Genomic DNA, 19,852 nt, shown 5'->3' with positions numbered 1-19,852 from the left:
GTAAAAAGTAGAAACAATCCAAATGTCCATCAGTTATTGAATGGATAGAGGAATGGTTGTATATCCATAGAATATTATATTATTCAGCCATTAAAAGGAGTGAATTCCTGACATGAATGAACCATGTAAACAGTGCACTCAGTGAAAGAAGATAGACTCAAAAGGGCTCATACTGCATGATTCCATATGTGTTGAATGTCCAGACTTGGCAGAACCATAGAGGCAGAAGGTAGATAAGTAGTTGCCAGGTGCTGGAATTAGGGATGGTGGTGGGGTTTCCTTAAGAATATGCTAAAATCCTTTGAACGATACACTTTAAGAGGGTGAATTTTAGGCCCACTGTTGCCTGCGTGCAAGAAGAGCCTGCAGGTGCTCCAGCACAGGACCAGGGGTGTTGTACCTACTGGCCACCAGGCCCTACCACATCTTCCAGGCACCAGACCTGCCATGGCCAGGCAGATGCAGCAACTTGCCCTGGGGACCACTGGGGCATGGTCCTCACAGGAGACACTGGGGACTGGGGCTTAATCTCTGAGCAAGCCCCTTGGAGCTGCAGGGGTTTTTTCTTTTTCTTTCTTTCTTTCTTTTTTTTTTTTTTGCACCATATGGAAGTCCCTGGGATAGGGGTCGAATCAGAGCTACACCTGAGACCTATGCCACAGCCACAGCAACACAGGCTTCTTTACCCATTGAACGAGACCAGGGATTAAACCCGTGTCCTCATGGAGACAACGTCAGGTCCTTAACCCACTGAGCCACAATGGGAACTCCAGAGTTGCAGTTTTGTTAGGACAAGAATAGCAGTCTTACTTTTGCATTGTCTCAAGATGCTTCTTACTCCCCCCCCACACACACTTTTTTTAAGTTTTATTGAATTACAGTTGATTTGCAGTGTTGTTCACTTCATGGCTCAACAGTTAATGAGCCCGACTAGAATCCACAAGGATGCGGGTTCAATCCCTGTCCTCACTCAGTGAATTAAGGATCTAGTGTTGCTGTGAGCTGTGGTGTAAGTTGCAGACATGGCTCAGATCTGGCATTGATGTGGCAGTGGCGTAGGCTGGCAGCTATAGCTCTGATTTGACCCCTAGCTTGGGAATCTCCATATGCTGTGGATGTGGCCCTAAAAAGACAAAAAAAAAAAAAAAAGCCCAATAAGCGAAGTAGCTGTCATTTATTGGAAATCACTGTGAAAAATCTTATCCTTATCCTTGTTATTATTTATGTATGTGTCTATAAGCATCGTCTTTGCTAAATTGAACTAAACTAAATCTCAATTAAAATTTTCAAAAAGGGAGTTCCTGTCATGGTGCAGCAGAAACAAATCCAGCTAGGAGCCATGAGGTTACGGGTTCAATCCCTGCCCTGCTCAGTGGGTTAAGGATCCGGTGTTGTTGTGAGCTTTGGCGTAGGTCACAGATGCAGCTCAGATCTGATGTTGCTGTGGCTGTGGTATAGGCCGGCAGCTGTAGCTCTGATTCGACCCCTAGCTAGCCTGGGAGCCTCCATATGCTGTGGGTGTGGCCCTCCAAAGTTTAAAAAAAAAAAATTTTTTTTTTTTTCCAAAAAGTCAAGAAGAAGAAACTAAAACAATGCCAAAATGTTAATTGCTATGCTCTACAGTCTCTCCTTTTCTTATCTGAAACAGGTTTAAAGCACAGAAACTTTGCAGTGATTTTTTTTTTTTTGTCTTTTTGCTATTTCTTTGGGCCGCTCCCGCGGCATATGGAGGTTCCCAGGCTAGGGGTCAAATCGGAGCTGTAGCCACTGGCCTACGCCAGAGCCACAGCAACGCAGGATCCGAGCCGCGCCTGCAACCTACACCACAGCTCACGGCAACGCCGGATCGTTAACCCACTGAGCAAGGGCAGGGACCAAACCCGCAACCTCATGGTTCCTAGTCGGATTCATTAACCACTGCGCCACGACGGGAACTCCGATTTTTTTTTTATGATAAAGTTTTTATGCTCCCTGAAAATAAGTTTCTACTGAAATAAATGTGGTGACCTAAGGATTAAAGCTGCTATCTTGTGCATAGTACCAAAAATTGACAATGAAAAATGAATTGAGTACACGTAAAAACAAGCAATAAGGTGACTTTCATGATATGTGAACCAAGGCTCCTTGAAGACTCGTCTAGGACAGGAGATGTACAAGATGAATGTCGACTTTTTTTTTTTTGGTCTTTTTGCCTTTTCTAGAGCCGCTCCCGTGGCATATGGAAGTTCCTAGGCTAGGGGTCTAATCTGAGCTGTAGCCGCCAGCCTACACCAGAGGCACAGCAAGGCGGGATCCGAGCCGCGTCTGCAGCCTACACCACAGCTCACGGCAACGTTGGATCCTTGACCCACTGAGCCAAGGCCAGGGACCGAACCCACAACCTTATGGTTCCTAGTCAGATTCATTAACCACTGCGCCACAACAGGAACTCCCGAATGTAGACTGTCTTATATCAGAAAATATGAAGACCTCAAAGCTGGCTAGGGTCATGTCGAAGAGAGGCAGGAACCAATTTGAAGACACCCCTACTGGCCACAGATGAGGCAGTCTGAGCATCAAAGGAATAATAACTGCATAGATTAAAGCACATCAAATATGTTTTGGTCCAATAGTTCACAATGATGCTTTTTTTAAAATACTACTCACTGGCAGTTCCTGCTGTGGTGCAATATGATCAGTGGCATCTTTGCAGCACCAGGATGCAGGTTCAAAACCCAGCCCAGCACAGTGGGTTAAAAGATTCAGTATTGCTGCAAGTCCAGCTTAGATCTGATCCCTGACCCAGGAACTCCATATGCCACAGGGGGCCAAAAAAGAAAAAATAAACAACTCACTGGCTATGTTTAGACAATACTGGGGAAACAGTTCATTGCTTTGGAAACTGGTAAATAAAGAAAAAGAACCAAGCATACAATCTGTTTTTTCCAATGCTAACTGTATTTCAGGGTTACTAAGTCATGGACAAGCATGAAATTTCTTTAGGTAGAAGAATTCTATCAAAAGAATGGTAGATTGTCACCATTTACAGCCCTAAAGAACTAATATTTATATTCTATGTTTACCAGTGGCTCCTAGGACATAAAAAGAGTGACAGCCAAGTATCACCATCTAGAAGTCTTTCTTTCAGAAAACACAATCAACTATACTTTAATAAGAAAAAATATGTGCACCAAAAAAAAAAAAGTTTCTGTTGTAGCTCAATAGTAATGAACCTGACTAGCATCCATGAGGACATGGGTTCCATCCCTGGCCTTACTCGGTGGGTTAAGGATCCAGCGTTGCCATGAGCTGTGGTGTAGGTCACAGACATGTCTCAGATCCCGAGTTGCTGTGGCTATGGTATAGGCTAGCAGCTACAGTTCTGATTTGACCCCTGGCCTGGGAACTTCCATATGCTGAAGGTGCAGCCCTAAAAAAGACAAGAAAAGAAAAAAGAAAACTTGGAACACCTAATCTGATTATACGTCTGTATCTAATTATCAGTCCATAGGAAGTACTATAGTAATTTCTCATGTTTGGATCAGAGGAACAAGTTAAATGATGCCATCGGGATGTAGTTAAGAAGGTCTAGACTAGGAGAACCATAGACCAAGTGACCTGGTTTCTTAAGTTAAAAAATTACAAAATAAAAAGGCAAAATAGAACACTACTAACATATAAACTAGGATAGTATTTATCAGATCTAGAAGTTCCAGGGACCTTGTATTGTTTGGGAGAAGAGTAAAAATATCAATGCACTTGGGTGTCTAAGTTATATATGCTCACTAAAATTCTTTCCAATTGCTAAGAGAACAGAATAGCGTATACTTTTCAACCCACGAAAGGAGGCTAAATTAATGAGAAGAAAAGAAACATTGAAGAAATAGGACAAAAAGAAGCTGTAAATTAAGATAATAGGTACAAATCAAGTTTTATCACTCCCTGTAAATATAACTGGAGTAAATTTCACAAAGGTGAAGATTGGCAGCCTGTAAAGGAAAATCCATTCCTCTTGTTCTCCTGGGATAATCTAAAGTCACAGGAAGGTTGAAAATAAAAGAATGGAAAGGCTAGAGCTGGGAAAAGAATCTTTTGTCTTTCTTAACAGAGCATGAATTTTTTTTCTCTATTTAGGTTAAAGAAAAAGGAGTTTAGTTTAGAAGAAATATATACCAACAAGAATTATAAATCTCCTCCTGCAAACAGGTAGGTACATAAGTAGGAGACAGGAGGTTGGGAGGGCATAGGGCTTCTGAAATGATCGATGTAAATCTGTCTCTCTCTCTTTTTTTTTTTTTTTTTTTGCTTTTTTATGGCTGCACCTGCAACATATGAAAGTCTCCAGGCTAGGGGTTGAATCAGAGCTGCAGCTACCAGTTTACACCACAGCCACAGCAACACCAGATCTAAGCAGTGTCATTGACCTACACCACAGCTCACAGCAGCACTGGACCCTTAACCTCCTGAGCGAGGCCAGAGATCGAACCTGCATCCTCATGGATACTATTCAGGTTCTTAACCCACTGTGCCACAACAGAAACTCCATGTCTTTTTGCTTCAGAAAGGGTTTTATGTTCAGTTCTTCCAATATCCGGTCTTGAAAATAATTGGAATTAGTATTTCTAGTTCCTGGCATTTGAACTGGTGGTAGAGTGGGAACAAAATGTGTCAGGTTATTTTGCGTTTTAGTTTGTACTTGGATTTTTAGCAAATAAGCCACAGTCCTCAGGACTGATCATCACTGATCTTCAAATATGACTCCAAACCAAAAGCATTTCACGTGGCTACCTTTGGGTCTCAATTCAGCTTCAGTCATCGAACGTTTATTAAATTCCTGTCTTGTCCAGGATGTAGATAGAGAGTTCTATCTCACAAGATGAACATTTGCTCTAAGACATTTGTACAAGACTGTTCCTTGCAGCATTGCTAAATAATAGGAAAGGATTGGAAACAACTTAAAGTATCCATTAATAGGGTTCTGCTTAAGTTCTGATCCATCCTAATAATGGGATATACTGCATAGCCCTTTTTTTTGTCTTTTGTCTTTTGTCTTTTTAGGGTCACACCCGAAGCATATGGAGATTCCCAGGCTAGGGGTCTAATCCAAGCTGTTGCTGCCAGCCCTAGCCACAGCCACAGCAGTGCCAGACCCGAGCCTAGTCTGCGACCTACACCACAGCTCATGGCAATGCCAGATCCTTAATGCACTGAGCAAGGCCAGGGATCGAACCCGCAACCTCATGGTTCCTAGTCAGATTCATTTCTGCTGAGCCACGACGGGAACTCCTACCTAGCCATTTAAAAGAATGAATCAGATGCCTGTGTACCCAGTTGGGGCAATCTTAAAGGTTATTTGTTGGTCAGAGAAGCACAGTACAAAAGACAGTGCAGGTAGTTTGCTGCCATTTGAGTGAGGGAAAAACCAAAGTGTTGGGTAGATACCATGGGTCAGCGAACTACAGACCAGATTCAGCCAGCAACCCATTTCCTTCTCTTTGTCCTTCCTTCCTCCCTCCTTTCCTTTCTTCCTTGCCTGTGAAGTAAGAATGGTTTCTATACTTTTAAAGGATTGTTTAAAAAACCAAAAAGAATATGTAGCAGGGACCTTTGTGGCTTGTTAATTTTAATATAGTATGTTTACCATCTGGCCCTCTGCACAAAAGGGTTGCCTCTGATGCTCTGTGTGTACATATGGGCATCTGGACATTGAATGACTGGGAGGGCGCACCAAGCTTGATTACTGGTGTTGCGCACGGGGGTGGGAGGTCTCTTACTTTTGTTCTTTACCCTCCTGTCCAATTTCAATTTTTTCACTGTATGCTCTAATACATATTCCTATCTCTCGTGTGTGTATGTCAAAAAAATATGCAGGCAGAGGAAATAGCTGCGTCAGGAGCTGTTAAGCCTCAGCAGCCACTGACTGGAAGGACTGGTGGCCACATGTTGGTGATTATTCTGTGCTTCACCCTTAGGTGTTTAGAGACCATCTTTGAGGAACCTAAGGAACGGAATGGAACGCTCATCTCAATCAGCCAACAGAAGAGGAAGCGAGTTCTGGAATTCCAGGATTTCACAGTCCCACGGAAGAGGCGGGCTCGTGGTAAGGTCAAGGTGGCAGGCAGCTTTACCCGGGCCCAGAAGGCGGCGCTGCAGAGTCGAGAGCTGGATGCTCTTCTGCTGCAGAAACTAATGGAACTGGAGACCTTCTTTGCCAAGGAAGAGGAGCAGGAGCAATCGTCTGGTTGTTGAGAAGCTCTTCAGATTGGGGGTTTGATTTTAGACTTTCCAGGCCTCCTTGGAAGAGGTTGCCTAACTTTGCCCTACCGCCCAAACCACTCAAAATGCAGTCTATGGGTTTTTACCTATTTCAAGGTGCAGCCTTTTTAGGAACTGGTGAAGGAGGGTCCTCTAACTTGTACTGCTGAGAATAGAACCTCAGGAATGCTCCCTTTCTCCTGGAAATGGTCCTGAATGATGTCGGCCTTTTCCCCCCACTCTGCCATCCACGGAGGAGGACACAACGTCCCTTCAGTAACACTAGGATTCCAAGGACTCACAACATTTGCACGTCCATGTGAAAGTTCCACGTTTACAGTGGTGCTAGACCAAGATTATTTAGACGTCGTGGCCTAGGGAGTGGACCTGGCAAGCTGTCCTGCGTGGTCTCACCAGCTCATTTCAGTGGTTGAGGAAAGATGAGCTGTTGTGTTTTCTAATCCTTTGAGTCTGTCTGTCCAGAAACAGGTGTGCGTGTGTGCGTGTGTGTGTGTGGCTTCTTCCCATCATTTCCTCCCCTCTGTGACTGGGTCACTAGTGCCAGAGGAGCCCGTCCAGGCCCCATTCAAAGTAAGTTGCACTTTTTAATGTTGTGGTGTTATTTTCATTTTTAATTTCCTTTTTTTTTTAATTGCTGCATGTTTGGAGCCTTTAAATGTGATTTTAAAACAATATTTTTAAGACATTAAGGAGAAAGACAATACATGTCTTCAGAACCCACAATAGGCATTTACTCCAGCATGTCTGTGTGTGCTGTGGGACGGCCAAGAGCCACTTTCCCAGTCCTGCCTTCAAGTGGCTCCCTCCCCACCTCTGACCCCTAGTGTGACTCATTAGATGGAGCCCTTTTCTCATCTGGGTTCTCTTCCTAGCCCACTAAGTAGGTGTATTTATTTTAATGATGGAAGTAAGAGCAGGTTTCTCTCCCAGTCATTTAAAAAGTACAAAGGTGGGGTGTGGTCTTAATGGGTTTTATCTGTAGTGGTGGCCCTTGACAGAGGTGGGCATAACAGCCCTGGTGGTAATGGAGGTGGACCCAGAGCATTCGCAGCTGCCAGAGCAGCCTGTTCCAGTGTGGGGGTGGGGGGACGCTGGGCCAGGGTTCTGGCCCAGCAATGTGTTCTTTTTTTTTTTTTTTGTCTTTTTGCCATTTTTCTTGGGCCGTTCCCACGGCATATGGAGGTTTCCAGGCTAGGGGTCGAATCAGAGCTGAAGCCACCAGCCTACACCAGAGCCACAGCAATGTGGGATCCGAGCCATGTCTGCAACCTACATCACAGCTCATGGCAACGCTGGATCGTTAACCCACTGAGTAAGGGCAGGGACCAAACCCGCAACCTCATGGTTCCTAGTCAGATTCGTTAACCACTGTGCAATGACGGGAACTCTAGCAATGTGTTCTTGAGACTGGATCACAAAGTTCTTGGCCAGCCCTCTGAGGGCACCTCACTATACCCTGGGCTCCTATGTCAGACCTGCTGGAAGTTGTGTAGAAGGCCAGACCATTCACTGAGTTTCCCCATTTGTGCCTGCGGGAGTCTGTGGGCAGAAGGATGGGAAGGATGCTGTGAGTTGGCATGCCTGGAGCTTTCATTCCTCCCCACTCTCAGCCTGTGTGCCCTCGCCCTGCCTGCCCTCTTCACCTTCCTGGTGTTTTATCTTGTGCGCTGTCCCCAAATAAGAGTGCAGAGACTTCACGTTCCTTGGCTGGTGAGTGGGATGCAAAGCCCAGCTTCGGGACACTGGTCACCTCTCCCATCCTCCTAGGAGCCACCGCAGCAGAGACATTTTTGAGTCAGTCTGTCAGAGGAGTGAGCAAGTGCCGTTCTAGAGTGTCCCCTGGGTTCCTTTTGTTCCCCTGTTTGTCAGAGGGTTGGGGGATGGGGTGGGGTGGGGGGTCTCTATGTGCCTTTCCTTTGCAGGTTGACAGTCTGCCACACCAGGGCAGAAAAGCTGACAGTGCAAGAAAAAGTGCCATGTCTGTCTTGTAGGCCCACTGCCTCAGACACAGCATTTAGTAAGGGAAGTCCACACCTGGTCATCGCGGAGGCTTCTATGGCCACAGCCACGTAGCATTAGAGGAGAGCCACGTTTCTACACCAGCTCTAAATGATGTTGCCATTACATCCACGCTATCCAGACTGTATAGATTCAGCCTGTTTCACCTTGATACCACTCCCTTCCTGGGACAGGGTCCTTAGACATGAATGGCTGGCTTTTTGCTTATGGGAGTGGAATGAATTTGTGCCCTTTTACAAACATCTCTAGGGAGCTCCTGCCTGACAGCTTGCAGACTCCCAATGAATCAGCAGAGCCCTGTTTGCCAGCTCCATCGTCAGTGTAGATGTGGCATTAACGTGGAAAACCGTGTTATCCTGCAGAGTAAAGTTGAGGCGGGCGCAGCTGTGGTATCACCAACATTTTGGCAATGCAGTTCATGTTTGCCCCATTGCAGGCATGGCAAAGGAGGGCCAGGAGTGGTGATTTGGAACATTGGCATCTGGAAAGGGAAGCTTGGAGGAAGCGGAGGCCTGGGTTCCTTCCTTGTCCTGGGGAGTGTAGGAGAAAGCTCCTCTGAGGCCAGCCTCCTCTCCCTGTAAGTCTTCATCTGCCTCTGGCTACAGCCCTTCCTCCAGAGTTAAGAAGGGGCCCCTGCTGCAAACTTGAAGTTGCTACATCAGGTTCTAGTCCTGCTCAACCACACCTGTCTTAAGTCCACTTATCACCGGCCTAGCTAGCTGTAGCGCCATCTGTGGACCTGGAAACCAAGCTGCTGCCTACCTCAGGAGACAGCTGCTGGGCTGCCACCTGCCTAGAGCTACAGCAAGTCTGCGTCTGGGGTGGGAGTTGGTATAATTTCCGAGTATGGGAGCTTCCCACCTCAAGTGGTAGGGAGTTGTGGTTAACTAACTTCTTCAGTGCTTACTCTCAACTCCAGAGATTAAGTGTTTTAACATGGGAAAGAGAGGAGAAATCTCAGGTCAATCAGGGTTCTGCCTGTCGGCTTTTCACTGAAACTTTGAACCATGGTTTTTTCCATCTGTCAGTTTTTATATTTGCCTCCTCATCCATTCCCACCTTCCCCCTCCTCCTTGTGTCTTTTGGTTTCCATTTCCGCTTCATTTCTCTCAGTTTAAATGTACCTCATCATTTGTTAAAGCAGATTATGTCCCCCTTTTCTTACTGACCTTACTCTAAGAGCTGCAGCTGGGGGGAGGTACAGTGGAGAGACATGTAGCGTTTGCCTTACCTGGAGCCTGAAGAGCTCAGAAACTCATGCTGTGAATCCCAAAACGCAGCGCTCCTCCAAGAGCTGTGAAAATCATGATACTTTGTCACAATTTTGCCTGAGAAGGTCTTTTGCGCAGGCGCCAGAGCCAACCTGAGGTAAATTCCAGGTCCCACCCTTTGGGCTTCCCCCTGGGGCTCATTCCCAGCCCACTGGCCTATAGTAACAGTGCGTGCTGGGCTGGGCAGCTGGTCCCAGGCTGGTGTGGCCTAATGGGGCACAGAGCCAGTGCTCCATGTCCAGGCTGGGATCTCATCTCACAATCAATACTGTGTACGTTAAGATCCGCGAAAGACCCAACTTTTAGGCCAAGGTACTTTTCTCCCATTCCCTGGGGGGAGAGTGTGCAGTTGGTGCTTTCTTTAATTCCCTCGTTGTGTTTTGCTTCTGTTGGCTTCGCCCCCGGGATCATGGAAAGGGCCTCCGAAGCACCACACTGGGGCTGGCTATATCCCAGGTCAAAGGAACTGGCGGAGGTGTGGAGTGTCCTCTCCCAGATTCAAGCAAGGGGAGGGCTCCTGACCACAACTGAACTTCCTATATAAAAAACTGGCTGGGGAGAAAGGCTTAATTCTACTAAAATCAAAGTTAATACCACCATCTAGCCACAAATTGAGCCGCGGGGCTATATATTTTGACTATGAAGGGAGCACCCCCGAGTAGCCCATCTAGCACAGCGCACTCTCAGATCAGGTGCCTGTTCATTGTGTGTCTTCACGAGCCCCTCTCTGGTGCTGAATTGGATTTTACTTCTTGGTGAGAAGCCTCAGCATCTCCTTGGGCTGGTCTGGGCCAGTAAATAGCTGCCTGAAGTGTTTATATTTTATCATGGTCAATAGTTCAGTGAAATGTGTACATTTTTGGTAACATGGGCATACATAATGCCCCTGCAATTCCTTTTCTGTTTGGTAGTTTGTGACTCTAAAATTCCCACTGTTATGTGTGTTAATTTATGAAAATAAAAAAAAAATTGGGGGGGGACCTTTCAAATAACTCTCAAGGCTGTTATTTTATTCTCTCGGCTTCGTAATAAGTTAACATTTTATCTGTAAGATCTCGAAGTTGTTTTTTTTGTTTGTTTGTTTGTTTTGTCTTTTTGCCATTTCTTGGGCCGCTCCCGCGGCATATGGAGGTTCCCAGGCTAGGGGTCGAATCGGAGCTGTAGCCGCTGGCCTACACCAGAGCCACAGCAACACGGGATCCGAGCTGCGTCTGCAACCTACACCACAGCTCACGGCAACGCCAGATCCTTAACCCCCTGAGCAAGGGCAGGGACCGAACCCTCAACCTCATGGTTCCTAGTCGGATTCGTTAACCACTGCGCCACAAGGGGAACTCCACGAAGCTGTTTTTTTTAATAGTCATTCCGAAGTTATCTATCACAAGCTTTATCCCTTTCATAGTGGTACCATTTCCTGAGGACTGTCTTGAGCTCAGAACGTGTGTAGAATTCCACCTTTAGGGGCCCTTTTGAGCCTGTAGTGGAGCTTTTTAAATTTGCTTAGAGATGACAGATCATCTCTTGTGAGGGAATCTGGTATTTGGAAACAGCCAAGACTCATCCAGATTCAAGTCACAGCCAATTAAGTTGGGTAGTACTGCGAGCAAGTACTTTAGTGTGACTTAAAAAAAAAATTTTTTTTTCTAATTTTTATGGCCACACCTGCAGCATATGGAAATTCCTGTGCCAAGGGTTGAATCAAAACTGCAGCTTCTGGCCTACATCACCCCCCAGCAGCAATGGGTCCGAGCTGCATCTGTGACCTGTGCCCCCAGCTTGCAGCAGTGCCAGAGCCTTAGCCCACTGAGTGAGGCCAGGGATCAAACAGTCCTCATGGGTACTAGGTGGGTTTGTTACCACTGAGCCACAATGGGAACTCCCCTAGCGTGATTTTTTTTTCTTTTTTTTTGTCTTTTTGCTATTTCTTTGGGCCGCTCCCTCAGCATATGGAGGTTCCCAGGCTAGGGGTCGAATCGGAGCTGTAGCCACCGGCCTACACCAGAGCCACAGCAACGTGGGATCCGAGCCGCGTCTGCAACCTACACCACAGCTCACGGCAACGCCGGATCGTTAACCCACTGAGCAAGGGCAGGGACCGAACCCGCAACCTCATGGTTCCTAGTCGGATTCGTTAACCACTGCGCCACGACGGGAACTCCTCCTAACCCGCATCTTCATGGATACTAGTCGGATTCGTTTCTGCTGTGCCACAACAGGAAATTCTATTTTTAGGTTCTTTGTACACATTTATTCAGCATCATGATCAGACTATTACATTTAGCAATCAATACCATGGGTGCCCAAAAAGATTTATATTAAAACACTTCGTTGGAATGCTTTACACTTAAACACAGAACAGAAACTAAACTGTTATACAATTAGTCACAAATACAGTCCTCACATTTTTTTACCCATTTACATAATATTGTCTAAAACATGTCTTCTTTGTAGCCACTGTCCCTGCCGCCTCTGTTTGGCTGAGTTCACAGATCTGTTGCAAACCTGTATCCTTCCTGTCACTCTTCTAGCTCTCCTCTCTTGGCAATAATTAAAAAAATTCTGGAGTTCCCTGTGGTGCAGTGGGTTGAGGATTTGGCATTGTCACTGCGGAAGCTCAGGTCATTCCTGTAGCGAAGGTTCAATCCCTAGCCCAGGCACTTCTACATGCCACGGGTTCAGCTAAGGCGAAAAGAAAAATCTGTCATTGGCATACTTACTGCTGGAACTGCCATAGCCACCCTGATGTCATGTTTTGGCAAAGTACTGGCTTCCAACACTGCAGGGGCCAGAGCTTCTGTCTCCAAAGTTTCCTCTCTTCATGTGTCCAGAATTTGAAGGTTGATCATTATAACTGCCAAAATCATCCACACTTCTGCCATCTCCAAAACGGCTTCCATCATTACCAAATCCCTCCCTACTGTTGTTGTATCCACCACCAACGTCACCTCAACCACTGAAGTTTTCCCCAACACCAAAGTTGTCATTCCCACCAAAATCACCTCCACAAGCACCACCAAAGTTTCCAAAACCACTTTGCGCTCTGGCTGGCTGAAGCACTGGCCATTTCTTATAGGGCTTTCCTTTCTTCACCCTGGTGGTCCTTCACAGTATAGTATTTCTAGTTTGTGGAGTCAGTCATAAAAGGTCACAAAGGCAAAGCCTTTTCTTATCAGTTATGATTTCAGTCACTTCGGTTCTCCCACACTGTCCAAAATAATCTCATGGGTGATGTTCCTCGATGTCGTCTTTAATGCCACCACCAGAAATCTTTTTCACAGTGAAATGGGCACCCAGTCCTTGAAAATCTCCTCTGGAGACAGCCTTCTTTGGTTCTACAACTCTTCCATCCATCTGATGTGGCCTTGCATTACCGGCGCCACCTACTTTTTCCACGGTGATGTATGTGAGAAACCGAGAGCCCCGAGAGCATTTGGTGGCCAGATCTCTCACCACCACCTGGGCCATGAGTGTTCCGCATGGCTCAAAATCCATCCTCAGGCTTTTCCATGAAGAACTTCTGCAGCTGCTCCAGCTCTTTGGGAGACTGACTTAGACATAGTAGCAGAAGGGGGGACTGAACAGTGCTTACTCTCCAGCACCCATGGGCAGAAAGGATTTGTGTGTGTGTATGTATGTGTATATATATATATACACAAGTCCCATACTTAGCATGTACTCTTTAGCATTTTCGTTATTTCAGTCAACATTTTTGAGACTTTCTCAAGTGGATGTACAGAGAAGTGGGTCTTGTCTTTTCATTGCTATAGAGTAGATCATCATAGAAAGATAGTTGGGGAATGTCTCCACCAGTAAGGACTTGGAGAGATGTTTCAATCCATTGGAAGAGACCTGGAATTGTCTGGAGACCTCTGTATCAGGAAAGCAAAGGTCAAATTGGGTTCTTTGGAAAAGGACTTTCCAATTAAGTATTATGAACATAAGCACATAATTACAGCAAAAATGTCAAAGTCTTGGTATCTCCTCTTGGCCTCAGAAGAAAAAGAATCTTAGAAGTAGGAGGCTTACATTCTCATTTAGCAAATTGCCTCATTTCCCTGTGATGTTCCAGATGGGTATGATGAGATAAGTGATACATCTGTCAACTAAACTCAGGAAATTTTCCTTTTTTTTTTTTTTTTTTTGGCTTTTAGAGCCGCACTTGTGGCATATGGAGGTTCCCAGCCCAGGGGTTGGATTGGAGCTACAGCTGCCACCTATACCATAGCCACAGAAATTCCAGATCCTGTAACCCACTGAGCAAGACCAAGGATCAAACCCACATCTTCATGGATACTAGTCGGGTTCATAACCGGCTGAACCACAACGGGAACTCCCGAGCAAGATTTTTTAAATTATACATTTTTAAGGAATTCCTGGAGTTCATGTTGTGACTCAGCCGGTTAAGAGCCCCACTAGTATCCATGAGGATACGGGTTCAATCCCTAGCTTCACTCAGTGGGCTAGGGATCCAGTGTTGCCACAAGCTGCAGCATAGGTCACAAATGTGACCTGAGTCCTGCGTTGCTGTGGCTGTGGCATAGGCATCAACTGCAGCTTCTATCTGACCCCTGGCCAGGAACTTCTGTACTCAGTAGGTGTGTCCATAAAAAGAAAAAAGACACTGTCTAGAATATATAAAGAAATCTTACAACTCAATGAGACAGATAACCCAATTCAAAAATAGGCAAAGTATCTAAATATTTCTCTAAGGAAGATGTGCAAATGACCAATGGGCACATGAAAAGTTTCTCAGCATCATTGGTCATCAGAGAAATGCAAATCAAAACCACCGTGAAATATCACTTCACACCCGTTAGGTTGGGTATGATGATAGTAATTTCTTTTTTTTTTTTTTTTTTTTTTGCCACCCTACAGCATACGGAGTTCCCAGTCCAGGGATCAGATCAAAACTGTAGTTGCAATGCCAGATCCTTTAACCAACTGCTCTGGGCTGGAGATTGAACCTGCATCCTGGTGCTGTAGAGATGCCATCGATCCTGATGTGCCACATCAGGAACTCCTGATAGTAATTTTGAAAGGACAGAAAATAACAAGTGTTGGTGAGGATGTGGAGAAATTGGAAAATTCATACTCTGCTGATGGGAATGTAAAATGGTGCTGCCACTTTGGAAAACCATGTGTCAACTCCTCAAACAAACTGTACAACCCAGCTATTCCACTCCAAGGTATATACACAAGAGAAATGAAACTGTTAAGTCCCTACAATGAACTGTATATGAATGTTTATAGCAACATTTTTCATAATTGCTAAAAGGTAGAAATGACCCATATGTCTACAGTTATGAATGGGTAAAGAAATGTGATATATCCATACACTGGAATACCATTCAATCATAAAAAGGAAGAAGTACTGAGACATGTTACAAAAGCCAGTTACAAAAGTCTACATATTGGGAGTTCCTATTGTGGATCAGTGGTAACGAACCTGACTTGTATCCATGAGGTTGCAGGTTTGATCCCTGACCTCAGTGGGTTAAGGACCTGGAGTTGCCTTGAGCTGTGGTGGCAGTCATGACTTGGATCCCAAGTTTCTGTGGTGCAGGCCAGCAGGTGTAGCTCTGATTCAACCCCTAGTCTAGGAACTTCCATATGCTATTTTAATTTAAAAAATAAATTAAAAATTTTAAAAGTCTACATATTATATAAAATGCTGAATAGGGAAATCTATACAGGCAGAAAGTAGAATCATTGTTTAGGACTGAGGTGAAAATGGGTGATGACAGGATGGCTAAAGGGTATGAAGTTTCTTTTGAGGGTGATGAAAATATTCTATAATTCATTCTGGTGATGTTTGCAACAATGTCTGTAAATATACTAAAAACCATTGTATTGTACACCTAAAGTGGGTCAGTTGTAGGAGTTCCCTGATGACTCAGTGGGCTAAGGGTCTGGCATTATCACTGCTATGGTGTGGGTCCAGTCCCTGGACCAGGAACTTCCACATGCCATGGGCACAGCCAAATAAATAAGATAAAATAAAATGGGTCAATTTATTGTATGTGAATTATATCTCAGTAAAGTTGTTTTAAAAAGAACATTAAGGGAGTTCCCATCGTGGCGCAGTGGTTAACGAATCCGATTAGGAACCATGAGGTTGCGGGTTCAGTCCCTGCCCTTGCTCAGTGGGTTAACGATCCGGCGTTGCCGTGAGCTGTGGTGTAGGTTGCAGACGCGGCTCGGGTCCCGCGTTGCTGTGGCTCTGGTGTAGGCCGGTGGCTACAGCTCCGATTCGACCCCTAGCCTGGGAACCTCCATATACCGCGAGAGCGGCCCAAAGAAATAGCAAAAAATAAATAAATAAATAAATTAATTAATTAAAAAGAACATTAAGGTAAATCACCACATTAACATAATTAAGGAGAGAGAAAACAACATATGCTCATCCTAATACATGCTGAAACATACTTTTGATATAACTCACTTATAAAAATTTTTGTAGTGTACAAATAAAAGGGAATTTTTTTTTTTGTCTTTTTGCTATTTCTTTGGGCCACTCCCACAGCATATGGAGGTTCCCAGGCTAGGGGTTGAATCGGAGCTGTAGCCACTGGCCTACGCCAGAGCCATAGCAACGCAGGATCCGAGCCACGTCTGCAACCTACACCACAGCTCACGGCAACGCCGGATCGTTAACCCACTGAGCAAGGGCCGGGACCGAACCCGCAACCTCATGGTTCCTAGTCGGATTCGTTAACCACTGCGCCACGACGGGAACTCCAGGGAAATTTTTTAATCAGATAAAGGATATCTGCTATAAATACCTACACCAAATATATTAAATTACAAGCTCAGATAGAAATACTAAAAAAACTTAAAATGACAAATATAATTTTTTTTTTTTTGCTTTTTTAGGGCCACACTCACAGCCACACTCACACCCCACGCTAGGGGTTGAATCTGAGCTGTAGCCGCTGGCCTACACCACAGCTACAGCAACGCAGGATCTGAGCTGCATCTGTGACCTACACCACAGCTCATGGCAATGCCAGATCCTTAACCCACTGAACAAGGCCAGGGACTGAACCTGTGTCCTTATGGATGCTAGTTAGATTCGTTAACCACTGAGCCATGACGGGAATTCCAACAAATATCAAATATTAAAAAAAATTGGGGGTACCAGGGAACTCCAAAAAAAATGTATTTCTGAATTCCAGCAACAAATAGAATGAAAAAATTTTAACAGATTTATTGAGAATAGTTCACATACCATACAGTTAATTTTAGAGCATTTTCATCATCCGCAAAAGAAATCCCATACCATTTAGTTATCATCCCCCTCATTCCCTCTTTCTCAGCCCTAGATAACTACTAATCTGCTTTCTGTCTCTGTAGATTTCTCTGTTCTGAATGTTTCATATGAATGGAGTTACACATACATAGTTTTTTGTGACTGGTTCCTTTCACTTAGTATGTTTTCAAAGTTAATCAATGCTGTAACAGGTATAGCTACATTTTACAGAACTTAATCATCATCCCAAAGAGAAACTCTGTACCCATCCCTCATTCCCTGTCCTCCCAGTCTCTGGTAACCTTTATTCTAATTTTTTTGTGTTTATGAACTTACCTATTCTAGGCACTTCATATAAATGGAATTAAACAATATCTTTTGTGTCTGGCTAATTTTTATGTACCATAATGTCTTCAAAGTTTACTCCTATTTGGCATGTATCAGTACTTCACTCCTTTTTAGACCTGAATAATGTTGTATTATATGGACGTGTCACATTTATTACTCATCTACTCAACCACACCTGCAGTATATGGGAAATTCCTGGGCCAGGGATGGAATCTAAGCCACATCTGCCATAGCTATGGCAAAGCCAGATCCTTACTTAACCCACTGTGCAGGATTGGGGATCAAGCCAGCACCACCCCAGAGACAAGCTTCATCATTAACCCACTGTGCCACAGCCAGAACTCCTATTCTACCACTTTTTGGCTATTGTGAATAATGTTGCTATGAACATTGGAGTACAAGTCTCTCTCTGAGTCCCTGCTTTTAATTCTTTTAACTTATACCTCGAGGTGAAATTGTGGGATCATATGACAATTCTATGCTTAACTTTTTGAGTAACCACCAAATTGTTTTGCACAGCAGCTGCACTATTTTACATTTGTACCATCAATGCACAAGTGTTCCTATTTTTTCCAAATCCTTACCAACACTTATTATTTTTCTTTTTTTTTTTTTGATTATAGCCATCCTAATGAGTGTGAAGTTGAATTGTCGTGATTTTGACATGTATTTCCCTGATGACTATTCATGTTGAGCATCTTTAGTGGTTATTTGTATATATTCTTTGGAGAAATATCTCTTCAAGTCCTTTGTTTTGTTTGGTTTTGGTTTTGGTTTTGGTTTTGGTTTTTTTTTTTTGGTTTTTTTAGGGCTGAACCCGCTGCATATGGAAGTTCTCAGGCCAGGAGCTGAATTGGAGCTGCAGCTGCCGGCCTATGCCACATCAACACCAGATCCAAGCCATGTCTATAACCTACACCACAGCTCACTGCAACACTGGATCCTTAACCCAATGAGTGAGGCCAGGGATTGAATCTGTGTCCTTGTCGATATTAGTAGTGTTCTTAACCCACTGAGCCACAACAGGAACTCCCCTTTGCCTCTTTTTGAATTGGGTTATTTGTGTTTTTGTTGTTGAGTTTTAGGAATTCTTTATATATTCTGGATACTAGACTCTTATCAGATATTTGATTTTTGAATATCTTCTCCTGTTCTGTGGATTGTCTTTTCAGTTTATTGACAGTGTCCTTTGATGCATAAAACTTTAAAAATTTTGATGAAATCCAATTTATCTTTTGTTATTGTTGCCTGTGCTTTTGGTGTAATATCCAAGAAATCATTGCTGAATTCAATGTCATGAAAATTGCCCTTATTTTTTCTTTTATGAGTTTTTAGTTTTAGTCCTTAGTTTTAAGTCTTTGATCAATTTTGAGTTCATTTTTGTATATGATGTAAAGTTTCATTTCTTTTTTTGCATGTGAATAGTGTTTTCCCAAGGGCACTTTTTTTTTTTTTTTTTGTCTTTTCAGGGCCACACCTGCAGCATATGGAAGGCTAGGGGTCTAATCGGAGCTACAGCTTCCAGCCTACACCAGAGCTACAGCAACGCCAGATCCGAGCCACATCTGCAAACTACATTACAGCTCATGGCAACACCGGATCGTTAACCCAGTGAGCGAGGCCAGGGACCAAACCTGCAACCTCATGGTTCCTAGTTGGATTCATTTCCGCTGCATCACGACAGTAACTTCTAACTTTTGAAAACCATAGATGGAAGTGTCTCCTCTCCAGTGGGAAACCTGATATCTCTGTTCGGCTTCCTGTAGGGCTGGTTATGCCCCAGTTGAGCTTAAATAACCTCACAGAAAAAACTGCAGACACTAGGCAACATAGCCCTTCTCCCATGTCAAATATCTGGTGAAAACAAGTGTTATTAGTAGCTCAGGGGAGGGGAAAATGGAGCTATGATTCCTTAAGTTTGGGGACTCATGTTCAGCCAGATTCCAGGCAAAGGGCTTAAAAGGAAAAATGGGAGTTCCCGTCGTGTCGTGGAGCAGTGGTTAATGAATCCGACTAGGAACCATGAGGTTGCGGGGTCGATCCCTGCCCTTGCTCAGTGGGTTAACGATCCGGCGTTGCCGTGAGCTGTGGTGTAGGTTGCAGACTCGTCTCTGATTCTGCAATGCTGTGGCTCTGGCGTAGGCTGGCAGCTACAGCTCCAATTCGACCCCTAGCCTGGGAACCTTCACATGCCGCAGGAGCGGCCCAAGAAATGGCAAAAAGACAAAATAAATAAATAAATAAAATAAAAGGAAAAATGTTTAGATCATGGGTTTTGGAGATGTATGCTCGGGAGTTCCCTGGTGGCTCAGCAGGTTAAGGACCTGGAGTTGTCACTGCTGTGGCGCGGGTTTAATCCCTAGATTGGGAGCTTCTGCCTGCTGAAAGATGCAGCCATAAAGAGAAAAATGTGTTCAAATTCTAGCTTTTTTCCTTTATAGCTGTGTGCCCTTCGGCATTCTAATGATTAGCTTTCCTGAGCTCCAATTTCTCTGTCTTTAAAATGGGAAAAAATTCTCAGGGCTAGCTCCTGGTCTCTAGTCTCTGCCTATTTAAAAAAAAAAAAAAAAAAAAGATGCTGCTGAAAACTATTCTCCCTTAAGCCTGAAGATCAGGAATCTTTGCTGGAGCTTGCGGCATCACACCAAGCACCTTGTTTGACAACTAATTGCATTTCCAGGTGATGCAAGACCTCTGGTCTCTGGTCTGA

At 44.4% G+C, this 19,852-nt stretch overlaps 1 protein-coding gene and 1 pseudogene across 8 annotated transcripts in view; one reads left to right on the top strand and one right to left on the bottom strand.

Annotated features, from left to right (window-relative positions):
- Nucleotides 1–7,443, top strand: part of PRR14L (proline rich 14 like) — a 63,693-nt gene extending 56,250 nt beyond the window's left edge. For 7 of the 8 annotated variants that reach the window (XM_047760635.1, XM_047760638.1, XM_047760636.1 and 4 more), the window contains 2 exons: nt 4,114–4,185; nt 5,952–7,443. In XM_047760635.1, the coding sequence (XP_047616591.1) occupies nt 4,114–4,185; nt 5,952–6,228 (349 nt within the window). In that variant the 3' untranslated portion in view covers nt 6,229–7,443. Of the gene's footprint in view, nt 1–4,113; nt 4,186–5,951 lie in introns of those variants that run through there. The other variant, XR_007132203.1, reaches the window with a different exon arrangement.
- A 4,781-nt stretch (nt 7,444–12,224) lies between these two features.
- LOC125116938 (heterogeneous nuclear ribonucleoprotein A1-like) lies at nt 12,225–14,925 on the bottom strand (annotated as a pseudogene).
- Between the last annotated feature and the right edge of the window lie 4,927 nt (nt 14,926–19,852).

The sequence above is a fragment of the Phacochoerus africanus genome, chromosome 15 (genome assembly GCF_016906955.1).
Source record: "Phacochoerus africanus isolate WHEZ1 chromosome 15, ROS_Pafr_v1, whole genome shotgun sequence".
NCBI classification, from domain to species: domain Eukaryota; kingdom Metazoa; phylum Chordata; class Mammalia; order Artiodactyla; family Suidae; genus Phacochoerus; species Phacochoerus africanus.
The sequence above is the reverse complement of the archived record's forward strand: the minus strand, read 5'-3'. Positions and strand labels throughout refer to the sequence as shown.